The sequence below is a fragment of the Embiotoca jacksoni genome, unplaced genomic scaffold (assembly GCF_022577435.1).
Source record: "Embiotoca jacksoni isolate LCO1_2020_lvr unplaced genomic scaffold, fEmbJac1.0.p SCAF_11, whole genome shotgun sequence".
NCBI classification, from domain to species: domain Eukaryota; kingdom Metazoa; phylum Chordata; class Actinopteri; family Embiotocidae; genus Embiotoca; species Embiotoca jacksoni.
The window spans coordinates 19,303,497-19,315,768 of record NW_027185241.1 but is presented as its reverse complement, the minus strand read 5'-3'; the positions used below and the strand labels follow the sequence as shown (position 1 = coordinate 19,315,768).

At 42.9% G+C, this 12,272-nt stretch overlaps 1 protein-coding gene across 11 annotated transcripts in view; it reads right to left on the bottom strand.

Annotated features, from left to right (window-relative positions):
* adgrb1a (adhesion G protein-coupled receptor B1a) overlaps nucleotides 1-12,272 on the bottom strand; it is a 167,364-nt gene that overhangs the window by 73,770 nt on the left and 81,322 nt on the right. For 5 of the 11 annotated variants that reach the window (XM_069143480.1, XM_069143485.1, XM_069143482.1 and 2 more), the window contains 11 exons: nucleotides 11,803-11,961; nucleotides 10,941-11,045; nucleotides 7,878-8,045; nucleotides 7,296-7,475; nucleotides 6,199-6,363; nucleotides 3,680-3,844; nucleotides 3,429-3,530; nucleotides 3,233-3,339; nucleotides 2,749-2,943; nucleotides 2,347-2,415; nucleotides 1,051-1,159 (listed from right to left, as the gene is read on the bottom strand). In XM_069143480.1, coding sequence (XP_068999581.1) covers nucleotides 1,051-1,159; nucleotides 2,347-2,415; nucleotides 2,749-2,943; nucleotides 3,233-3,339; nucleotides 3,429-3,530; nucleotides 3,680-3,844; nucleotides 6,199-6,363; nucleotides 7,296-7,475; nucleotides 7,878-8,045; nucleotides 10,941-11,045; nucleotides 11,803-11,961 — 1,524 coding nt within the window. The remainder of the gene's footprint in view (nucleotides 1-1,050; nucleotides 1,160-2,346; nucleotides 2,416-2,748; nucleotides 2,944-3,232; nucleotides 3,340-3,428; nucleotides 3,531-3,679; nucleotides 3,845-6,198; nucleotides 6,364-7,295; nucleotides 7,476-7,877; nucleotides 8,046-10,940; nucleotides 11,046-11,802; nucleotides 11,962-12,272) is intronic. The other 6 variants (XM_069143481.1, XM_069143478.1, XM_069143479.1 and 3 more) reach the window with 4 other exon arrangements.

Below are 12,272 nucleotides of genomic sequence, written 5' to 3'. Positions count from 1 at the left end.
CCCAACCAATACAGAATTAAAATAACTGACAACAAAACAGCAATATGCATAAACATTTCTGATGACCATATTTGGGATTGCTGTGGCTGAGATATAGTCAGCAAGATATTTAATCACTAATTTATTTCAACACACTTTAAACATGTAAATTCACAGAAAATAAACAAGTCATTAATATTTGCTCACATGAATCGATTTTCTAGAAAATATGCGAAACAAAATGTAATGTATTGCAAGTGTCTTTCTGTTACTGTTATTGTCCTACCTTTCAATTTTTGTAAATTACCTATTTTACTATGTAACTGCTCACCCTGTGTTTTGGTTTACTTCACTTTCTGCTATAGACTTCATGTAAAAGTGGGCGTAGCTTCTGGGTCAGAAAAACTGCAAAGCCAGAGGGCGGCTATGGTTTGTCTCCAAAAAGGCTCTGGCTCCATAGACTTCTATTCAACTTCAGTCATGAAATACAAAGTTCATAAATTCTGAAGTCACTCCTCCTTATTAATTTTCTGGTGGTCCATCTGAAAATAATCCCATCCTTAATTAGAAATTATGCATAAAAAAAAACAAAAAAAAAAACATTTTTGGGGCATGTTTTTTTGATTGACAGGTCACGGGTGCAGTCAAATTTCAGCTATCGGTGGGCGGGGCATAGTGTCCTTGTGTGGTTCCCATATGTGTGACTATCTACTCCGCCCTGATTAGTTTCATGAGAGCTGTATGCCTGAGCACCTCAGAGAAAACCCACACAAGCACAGGGCCACAGTGTTAACCATCGTTATTGATATGACAAGCTAAAATCAGCTGTTAATATGATTGAGACTTGAAACTGGCTCTTTGCTGACAGAACATATATAGTTGTTGGAGCTGAATTTAGACTGAAGGAGAAGGAAATGTCTGGTTAGCATCAGGTCAACCTTCCTCTCTTCACTTTTATGGATTTCTATTGTAGTTATGGAGATCAATCTTCAAAGAAAGAAAAGCAGTGATTTATTTGTTTTGATGAACAGAGCTAGATGTGGAGATCTCCTGAATGGAGATAAGGCTGACCTAGGTTATCGGTGACTTCATACATGTCCTGAAAGTCTTTCATCCTCAGGCCGATGACATCCACAAAGTCCTCCAGCAGACGGAACAGCTCTTTGATGTTTGGCCCGAGCTGAGAAAACAGACAAGGAGAATGAAAGAAAAAGGATTATGGATTTGAGGTAAATATTTTGAACTACTGTTCAAACCCTTGACACACAAAAGGCCTTTTATAGAAAAGCTGTCTTTGAGGTAAATAGTGTCATCACTTCCTATGTTGATTTAGTGCCTCAGCTTCTCATTCCAACATTAAAATGACAGTTTGTGCATCATGCTCTTCCTATTCAGTTTGATGAGAGAATAAGCAATACACTCTATGGCTTCTTCATTAATGAAAACTTTAGGAATGGGCAAAAAATGCAATATAATGTGCTCGGGACATTATTAATGTGAAGACTCTTATCCACGATGATAGGATTATTTGAAATAGGGAGGACACCTTGAGCTTGAGTTACAAATCTAATTATGCTGAGAAAGTTTAAAAGATAAAGGTTTGAGTTTGGTTGAGCCATGGCTTGGCCACAGATCAGCCTTCTAAGGGACCCTCGGCAATACATGGAATATTTATTATTTCCACATTCCCTCAAAATCAATGTATTTGAACTTGGTCTGTCTTAGGGACTTAAATAACGCTACTGACATCCAACCACCTGCCATATCCTCCCAACACACAGATACTTTAGCACTCTTTTTACTGCATCACTTAACTTCCTTCATCGACTCTGGTGGTCACGGTTCCATTTCTGGGATTCCAACGCCTTTAACAGAAAGGCAGTTTTTAACGCCTTGAGAATGAGAAGCGGCTTTCATTCCACACTGGAAAACTAAACGTCTTGTGCTCAAAGTGTGTCATTTCTATTTTTAGACATGTGAAGCATTTTGAGGAAAGCAGGTTGCTTTATTTAGCACTGTTCTTCTGTCTGCATGATGACACTCCTGAGAACAGGCTGGAAGGAGGCACAGATAGCGATGCACAGGTGGATGAGTGGAGCAGATGGACGAGTGGGTGTTTGCATTAACTAAGTTACTCATTAGCTGTGGTTATTTTTATCCTTCAACATTTCTTGTCGCTCCTTTCCCTTTACCTCTGTCTGTCTGAAAAGACACAGGTGGGCCGGCTGTCTATCTGTCTTTGTCATCTTTGTTATCAGTTCCACAGCTTCAGGGTAGTTATTATTACTGCACACAACGCTCAGTCAAAGATGTAATTACAGACAGGTGGCGGTGCAAGTTGTGTTTTAGAGAGAGGGTGATACTAACCAGTTGTGCTTCCTCCCATCTTTCCCTGTTCTCCTCCATCAGCAGGTTGCTGACTGACTGCACAAAGTTCTGAAAAAACAAAGAGGACATTTTTCATATTCAGTCACACAGTTTGAATCTTTAAAGACAAGCCTTTAGGTATTTACAGGGTAAGATTAGTAATAGTCTGCATTTCTCTTCTATTGCGTGTTTCCAGTGTTTCCCTTGGATGGAGTTGTAGCAGCAGAGGTGGATGTGTGTGAATTTGCATGAGAGAAAAAAGGTTTTGTGCACTTGCAAAGTGTGAAGAGTTAAGAAAGTCAACTTTGATCAAACATCATAAAAGTATTCATGTTTACTACAATCATAGCATTTATTGAACACAAAATCGAGAACTACAAGTAAAACCGTATATCAGGTCACCCTCATATCTGCACCGCTGGGGCTGTAGTATGCCCTCCTGAAGATCTCCGTCATGTTCTTCAGCACGTCCAAGATGGCCAGCAAATCCCCGCTGTAACTGGTCCCATCACTGGACGTCACCCTCAGTTTGGTCATCACCTCCGAAACTCCATCTCCCACAAGGCCGCGCTGTGCTTTGGACAAATGTTCCCGAGTCTGAAGGAGAAAGTGGCCTCTGTTAGTTTTCACTGCGAAAAACATAACAGCGTGTCTATTTCTTTTACCCCAAGTCTTTGTGAAGATATTGGCAATAAAACACAGCCAAAAGGCTTTTTTTTTTTTTTTTTTTTTTACAATATTGTATAAAATAATATTAAAATCTATTTACATTTTACACCTTTCTGCCATGACACAATATACGAAAAGGCACAATCCATCTCTAGATATGGTTATTTGGCTTTGACGCTACCAGGAGTGTGCAAAACAAAAAAGGATTGATGCTCACTAAAGTTTGTATACTGCGATAGTCATTGGAAATGCATTTCATATAGGTGGGATTCTCCCAGTAGGCGATGCCCTCATCGTCCAGGGTGCAGCGGCGCAGGATGAGCCCTGAGTGGGAACACATGAAACAAGGGTTAACCAAAGTGCCTTTATATACAATTTGACCCTTTGTTAAAGCATCATGCCATCGAGCACACCCATGGCGTTGGGAGGACAGCGTACTGCTGCTGTATCCCCAGCTGGAGTCATCTTCCAAACGACGTTGGAGAAGTTGTCCTCGCCACATATTTCATGAGGTTCTGGTCACAGAGAAGCAGATACGAGTGTCATAAAACTGCATCTATCACAACCATTAAACACAGTAGTGGTCAAAAATATTTCCAAGTAATGCTGGGTTCAGGCACTGATATATCAGGGCTGCTAAATCAAACCGTTCACGTGCACTAACCTGGACATCTCTTTTCATTACAGTGGCGGACCTCTTCTCGTTCTCCAGGACACGGCTGCCCTCCAAAAAAGGGCCCATAACAAATCCTGTTTCTCTGCTGACTCCCTCCTCCACAGGTTTTAGAACAACTTGACCACAAGGACCACGGTTGCCACTTGCCATCCACTGACAACGATGAATAAAACATGAGTGTTAGACAAAAGACAAATTCAACATGACAACAAAACACATACAGACGAGAAAGCCGGAAGGCAAACGGTGTCATAGAGCATTTAGAACAACCAGAGGAGACACCTCAAACTATCTAACCAGCTCGGCCTGTTTTTGTCTTGTAATGTCATTTTGTGCCACAAGATGGTACAGTGAGTGACTGTAGCGTAAAGTCTGCCTTTAGTCCAACATCAGAGAATGAAGCAGTTGTGTGTTCTAACTTCTAATTTTGATGAATAAACACAACAAAACCGCAGCTTTTGGAAAAACAGCAGCAGAACAACAGTCAACCACCGCTGGAGACATCTGGTGGCGGGAAAAGTTCAATCTGAACTCGCTACATTTCTGGTGTTGTTAATGATGAAAATGATGGCTGTGTAGCCCAAAACATGGCTCATAAAACAGCCCCTTCTTCTTATTGTTGTGATCAAAAATGCTTGATTTTGCATTAGATTTTCTAAAATATTGTGATGTACTTTGTAGAGTTTTAAGTGAGTTTTTTGCAGTAATTTTAGGAGAATTAAAAAGAACTGCAAGCCAAATAGATTTTGTTTTAACAAGTAGCATGCTGCACATCACAAAAATACTTTAGTTCTAATATTTTTTTATTTATTTATTGAATTTAGAGAACCACTTGGCTCAAAGCTACAAAGAATTCATAAAAGTGAAGTAACTTTATCGAACAAACAGTCTGTGACTAATATATAATAGAAAGGCTACATCTGCGGTCAAAATAAGAGCTTCAGATGCTGTTTAATCAATATTAATTCAACACATAGGCCTACTGTATGCACACAAATAAAACACAGTCTCTTACAACTGGAAGTGTGCATAAAACTAAATTAACAAATAGTGTTCGGTCCAATTATAAGACCACTTTTCCCACAAGCTTCCGGCTTTTCTGCGTGTTACCATTATTTCCAGTTAACTAGCACGGAGTTTGTTTTGGTGATGAGAGGAAGCAGAGCTGTGCTGATTGTAAATGAGGAGTTAAAATGCCTTGATGAACAGTTTTTGCAGAAAGATTGCAAGAATTTTACAAAATTGCTAGCTGTCACAAATATTAAAATTTTGTGATCACAAGATCACTATTACTGAGAGTAACTGATAAAGGCACCGAACAGTAGAACATCCGGGGCGTTCTGGCAATGTGGGACTGGTGGGCTGCCGCATTTGGGTGGCGAACCATCAAAACATCCTTTACATTTTTTCTGTCGGTGTCTGTACCTTTCTCGGGTTTTCTTTGTGATTCAAAATGTGCATGAGAGCGTGCAGCAGGCCGTTAAGTCCCATTAAATGTTCAGGTTGAATTCCTATACACAGTTATCACAGCTGTGATGATGTGTCAAATTAGCACATGATCTATCCACCAACCTGTCTATCCATGACAGATTCATACACACTAACTTTACAATATAAAACAACTACGCACAGCAGGGCGAGGACATGTAAACTTTACCAAACTGCTGAAACTCTGAGAGCCGATGGAGTAATGTGTGACCCATCAGATTCTGTGAGCTGATATTCTTACCTTCACTTCTCATGCCTAAACTTGACCAACGTAACCAACACGGTAGGTCACAGAATCCAACAGATCACGCACTTTAGTGAAAAACTGACCTGATGACAGACTGCCTGAATGCTACAGTGACTCACCACCGCCCCCTAATGTACAAAGAAATGTTATATAGTTCTTACAAATTACACCTTTAACAGTAATGCCATCCATCCATTATCTGTACCCGCTTTATCCTGAGCAGGGTCATTGGGGGGGGGGGAGAGTTGGAGCCTATCCCAGCTCACATTGGGCGAAGGCAGGGTACACCCTGGACAGGTCGCCAGTCTATCACAGGGCCAAGATGTAGAGACAGATGGAAACAAAGACCATTCACACCTCAGGGCAATTTGTAGAACTAGCAATTAACCTGGGGTGCATGTTTTTGGATGGTGGGAGGAAGCCAGAGTACCCGGAGAGAACCCACGCAGGCAGGCACAGGGAGAACATGCAAACTCTGCACAGAAAGTCCCAGGCCCGGATTTGAAACCATAACCTTTTTGCTGCGAGGCAACAATGCTAACCACTGCACCATTGTGCCACCAACCCTTTAACAGTAATGTCTTTTTTTTATTTGATGGAGGCTGTATTCCACTCTTGTCCCTCGAAAGATGTTGAATTTAGATTTGTACGGTTGAGCTCCATTTTATTTCGTCACAATTGGTTTTGAGAATTGTAGAATTTTACTGTTCTTGGTACCAACCACCAAATCCCTGGTTTTGTGAGATCCCTTATGTGTGTGTGGGTCTCGTACCCGGACACTCCCCCAGGAAGCAGTCGACAGTCTCCAGCCACTCTCCTCTGCACTCTGAGCCTCCGTACGAGGGACCGTTACACTCCCTGGTTCTCTGCATGGTCCCATTAGAACAGGAGGCGGAGCAGGTGCTCCAGCTGGACCACTCGTTCCAGACTCCATCCACTGATGGTGGCCCCGGTCGCAACAACAGGAAGACAGCACACAAAGAATGAACGTCAACTGTAGTATTTGATGTACTTTGTCTTATTATGCTAATCTAAAGAATTGCATTTCTTGACTGCAAATTAAAAGACAGTGCTCATTATTTAATATTTCGCCATGTAGATCAAAACTGGTGTTTTGTTCATCTTGAATTATTGTAAAAACATACAAACGTACAGACGAGCTTCAAGGGTTCAGCATGCATTAAATAAAGTAATCCATACAAAGGCAAAGCTGTTTATGAATATATGTTCAAAATATTCTCAGAAGCATTCCTAGTTTCTGCAGGTTTGTACAAAAAAAGGCTGAAGTAGCCGTGAAAAGTGCGGTGCAGTCATGGTTATGTTTATTCCACTTTCTACACGGTCAAACTCGTCCGCACGTATGTTTCTGTAGTGCTTTTAGTGACAAATACAATCAGATCCACTCAAATGTGAGGAGATCACAAAGTGAAATCATGTGCGCACAGCCCTGCTGTAAATATACCGTATTTTGGGCTTTAACATTTCGAAAAGAGAAATGTTTAATAATGCTAGGTTCTCAGATTCCCACTATTGACTGTGTGAAGTGCATGTGATTGTCAGTTGTGAGTTTAGAAAGTAAAAGTAAGCTGAAATTGTTGGACACAGCCCAGCTGGTACAGAAGACTGAGCGGTTTGAAATCCAACGTGCGATTTGCTTGAAGCACACTGACTCCATTCACTATTGGCTGTGACTCTAAATGCACTGAATGATTGTTTACTACATTGTTTTGTAGAAACGTTTGACTAAAAAAGAAAAATCTGATCATTTAGTGCAAATTAAACTAATTTGCTTGGATATTCTTTTTTTTTTTTGAGAGAGGGGGGGGGGGGTGGGTTGGAGTTTTTATTGGCTGTTAATGTGTTCCTCACCTGGACAGACAGCTATGTTGCAGAATTTGGTCTGTTTCTCTGGACCCTCACAGGGATCTCCCCCAAACTGTGGAGGCGTGCAGGTTCGTGTTCTTGACCTGTAACCTCGGCCACAGGTGGACGAACACAAACTCCACGGTGACCACTCGTCCCACGCGCCGTGCACTGCAACCAAAGCAGCTGGGGTATGATTCATACACAGAAAAACTCAGGCCCCCTTAACACACCAAGACGACACAAGATAACTTCACTGAGACACTTAACTGTCAGGCAATTATCAATTACTCGGCTGTTTCATTGCTAATTTATTGAGGTAGTATTGCTTCCTGAGTTGAGGAGTCTCCCTGCCTGTCTGCTTGTATGAAAGCCTGACAACTTCTTGAAATCCCTGTAATTACAAACAGACTAAACTGCAGGCAAAGCCCTTGCTGTAAGGTGAGAGCAGAAATCAACCCAGGGGCCAGGGATTTGGTAAATGCCAGTGGAGGTGAGTCAGGTGGGTCTTGTATGGGTGAGGCAGGTCCAGGAGAGGGCTGGGCGAGCGCAGGAAGGTGGCAAGAGGAGTTGAATGGGGGGGCTTACCTGGACAAACAGCAGAGTTGTTGCAAGGTCTCTGCTCTCGCAGTGGCCCACTACACTGGGTGCTGTAGGAGGAGGACACACAGAAACGAGTGCGACTCTGCCAGCCCTCCCCACATGTGGCAGAACACACACTCCACGCTGACCACTCCTCACCTGAAGCTGAGTCTACTGAGGAGGAAGGGATGGGTAAGGATGGGAGGATAAGGGGAGACAGAGGAGGGAAAAGGAAAGCAGAGGGCCATAACTAATTATCATGCAGGATTTAGCCTCTGTGGCCAAAAGAGGAAGGGTTGTGGTGTGATAAAGGGGAGCTTCTACCTGCGTCCTGCATTTTAGGGGCCACCTCCGTCAAAGGCCTATTTTTTTCCCAACAGGTGGATGAAGCTGTTCCATTTCAAAGGTTTGTTTAAATCTGGCTGATGATTGGGGCCTTCTTTGAATAACGGGTAGTTCTTGATGGCCATCGGTATTCCATTACTTTACTCACGGGTCACATGGAAACACAATGAAAGGCGTACATCCTCTCACGCCATCTTGTTTGAACAGAAGATAGAGGTCAACCCTCTCATGTTCTGTCCAACTTTGTATATCGCATCCTTCAAAGGAGGTGGCTGCTGAAATGGGCCCCAGTGTAAAGTCTGCTTGTCCTTCATCATCTGTGAGGTTCTGATGTCATATCCTTTGCATTGATTTCTGGTGGAAGTCAATGCCATTGGCTTAGGATATGTCAGTCATCTTTTGACTGGCCATGACTGCTCATTCGATTGGGTCGGTTGACCAGTAACAGAAAATTGGGCAGTCGCAGCTGGGGAAGTAGCGAAACAGGAACTAATGAGGAGGTGGGGGATCGGTTAGCAAAAAATAAAGTGATACTTCACCCAAATTCAAGCTTTGCTGTAACATTCACACCACGTAAGTTTGACAGGTACTTGAATGTTTCTACTTTGTCTTTTTCCAAAGACCCATACCTCTGGTCCACTATCAAATCTTACCTAGAAACAACCCCTGATGATCCACTTCTCCCTTTTGAATTCATTGCCAATAATGACATGAATTGAAGATAACCACAGCCTCTGATCACTGTAAATATGTAAACGACAAACGGTTTACATGTGAAACTCTTTATACCCTTTCAACTAATTGTCCAAAGATTTGGGAAATATGACCTTTGTGTTGAAGAGAGAGATGAGAAGATTGATACTCATTGGTCCTGAGTCGGGTCTGATTAGTTGAGCCTACATTGCAACCTGAGACTCACTTTAATCAGTCCACTAACAGAAATGATGGAAGAATAATGTGTTGTTTAAGGGAGAGTTATGTTTGTTAAGTCTTTTTGGAGTCTTGCAATCACTGTAAAAGTTTCATACCATCCAGCCTGTGCAAGTCTTACACTGGACAGATAATTATACTGTTATTTGTCAAGCATTAGTTGCATCATGTACTCCTCGCTGTGTATGGACCAAACTAATAAGACACTATGTGCCCTGTTTTCATTTGCAGTGACGCGCAGGCACAGCGCAAATCCCGGTGTACTGGTATTTTCATGCAGTGCAAGGGCCTTTTTTTCTGGGCTTGCGTCGAGTTGCAATATTCATGAATCAACGTGAACCTGCTGCGCCAAGATGGGAGGAACGGCGCATCACGGGGTGCGTCAGAAAAGATGCGCCAGTGCAGTGTAATTTCAGTGCCAATTTTGAGGTGAACTTGCGCCTCCAGCAGATCAAACTAGGTCTAAGTGCAGGGCGATATACCAGCAATCAACTGCAATTGATTCCATAGCAATTCTAAAGCCTTTTTATCTACTCATCTGGTTTAGTAATGTAGTCAGCTGTGCGAGTCCACAGAGTGTAACACTGTGTCATTTACACACAAAAATGTACACATGGCAGCGTAGGCCTTTTAAATAATGTTCGGAAAGTAAATTAGGGACATCAATGACTTTTGTAGCACATTGCTCATTATTCGTGTCGTTAATAAATGAATTGCATTGGGAGCTTTGAGAGTGCTTCTGCTCACTCCTCAACATTGTTCCAGATTTTAGTATATTGGATGAGTGTTCTTTGTTCACTTTGACATTTAGTCAGTGCCAGTGTTTAGCGTCTATAAAACGCAGGTCTTTGTCTTATATCATTAAACCGCTTCCTACACTGGGTAGTGGTTCTTATAGTACCAGGGAATGAAGCATTTCTATTATAAGTTCCCAAGCCGATTTCAAATCATCGTCCAACTCGTAGTACCTTATAATTGGGCGATTACGAGCCTGAACCTCCCAGACAAGTATCTCCGTTTCCTCCTGCGTAAAGTTTTGCTGGCGGTGCCGGTCTGCTTCTTCTTCAGCCATTAGGAACTGACAATATGTTGCACCACAGCGGTTTAAAGGGGATGAGAGGAGCTGCTTTGACTGGTTATGATTGAAGTCGGCTGTGACACATCTTCTCATTATCTATTCCTCCTACTTCACCGCTGTGCCTGTGTTCACCCGAATACCATACAAGTTGGCTCCACCTACTTGCGCAGTGTAGCTGCGCTGGCGCCGCACCTGGCAGATGAAAAAAGGGCCCTCTATGTTACTTACTACCAGTGAGTTTTAGGCCAAGCGAGCCTATGTTAGGCAAAAAATTTCCTGACTCCAGCTTCATACTTAAACCACACTGACATTGATATCCATCTTCTCATCTCATTCTTGGAAAGAAATTGAATATGACTATGTCCCCATTTGTTGAACTATTTCTCGGGTTGCCACTTCTGAGTTTGGGTGGAGTATCATAACAGAGAGGGAGGACTCCATTTGATATAGTGTTTTACAGACAGGGCACAGTGTCCTGTTATAACCTCACATAAGATACAATTTCACTATGGTCAGTCAGGGTCCATGTTGGAATTAGTCCACTGCGGACGAGGCACCTCTATGGGAGATTTTGATAGATGTGTATATCTTCAGTTAGTGCGGCTCTCTAGGTTGTGCGTGTCATACTTGTTGTATTATGTTGTGCAGGTGTTGGTGGTCACCCAAGCTGCCACAGTGACTGATGCATGGGATCCCTCTGCGTCTCGTTGTCTTACCTGTCTGAGGGCTCTGCTGTCCACTGCGGGGCTTGTCTACGTCATCACGCTTGCGGCTGTCCACTGAGCGGAGCGATTGGCTGCGAGAGAGATGGCGACCTTTGCCTAAAGGAGGGTGAGGCAAGGCCGGGGGGGAGGAGGGAGCGGGGGTTAGCAACCAGAGCTCCTTTCATTAACGGCTTCCATTTGGGACACAACCGTGACGTGATTGGTCACCCGGAACAGCATCAGCCAAACTTGGGACTTTTGTTGTGCTGTCGGTGTGTGTGTGCGTGTGTGTGTGTGTGCGTGTGTGTGTGTGTGTGTGTGTGTGTGTGTGTGTGTGTGTGTGTGTGTGTGTGCAGAGTGCTCGTTCTGTGTTTTCAGCTGTTGTATAAATGTTGTTCATCTGAGTCCTCGAAGGCCTCTGATGGCATGATTAACTAGAAGAAACATATACACACATCTTTGGTAACGACTTCTTCTGCACTGCTTGTTTTGTTTTGTACATTTGGAGAAAGCTTGAAGCAGCGAAACAAGTCAACCTTCTTGGGAAATATCTTCCACATACCACTATTCAGATGTTGATTTCATGTGTGCCTTCAGCCATTTGTGGGTGTGATGATTTTGACAGACTGTACATACATGGTCTTGAAGGTTTGACCATGTGTTCTTATTTTTCATCGATCAAAGTCCCCTTTCCAACATGCACTCCTTAAGTCACAACATCGACTTATAGAGGATGGATTCAGAAACGGATGAACAAGATGTTAATAAAGGAAAAGCTCACATTTTGCGCGCACCACACACTCATATTTAACCACGGAGCTCAACAGCGCCCTCACTGACAGACGTGGATACACAAACACAGCATGAGACTCACTGGTGCAGGACTGGGAGTTGCAGGGCCGGCCCTCCTCCACGACGCCCTCACACATGTACGACTCCTCCGGTGGTGACTGGCAGGTCCGAGTCCGGGTTTGGATCCCACCCCCACACTCACTGCTGCACTGCGCCCACTGGCCCCACACACTCCAGCCACCTAGAAACACACATTCACAATCGTGGCTTTATTATAAACCTTTCAGATAAATTGAAATTTATTTTTCAGCTACTTAGAAAATAGTCTTTTTCAGTGTGTTGTGGAGGTCATCTTGATTTTCTTATCTTATATTACAAAGCATGTGAAGAGCTGCCAAAGAGTACAGTGTGCAAAAAGAAATAAGTTATAGCTTAGCTACAATCCTCTTTGCTTGTTCACTACTGTTAAATGTAAAGGGTGTAAATAAGCAAAATAATGCCAAAAGATGTGTCAAGTAGGCTCACATGCAGGCATATTTTCACATCTGAAGA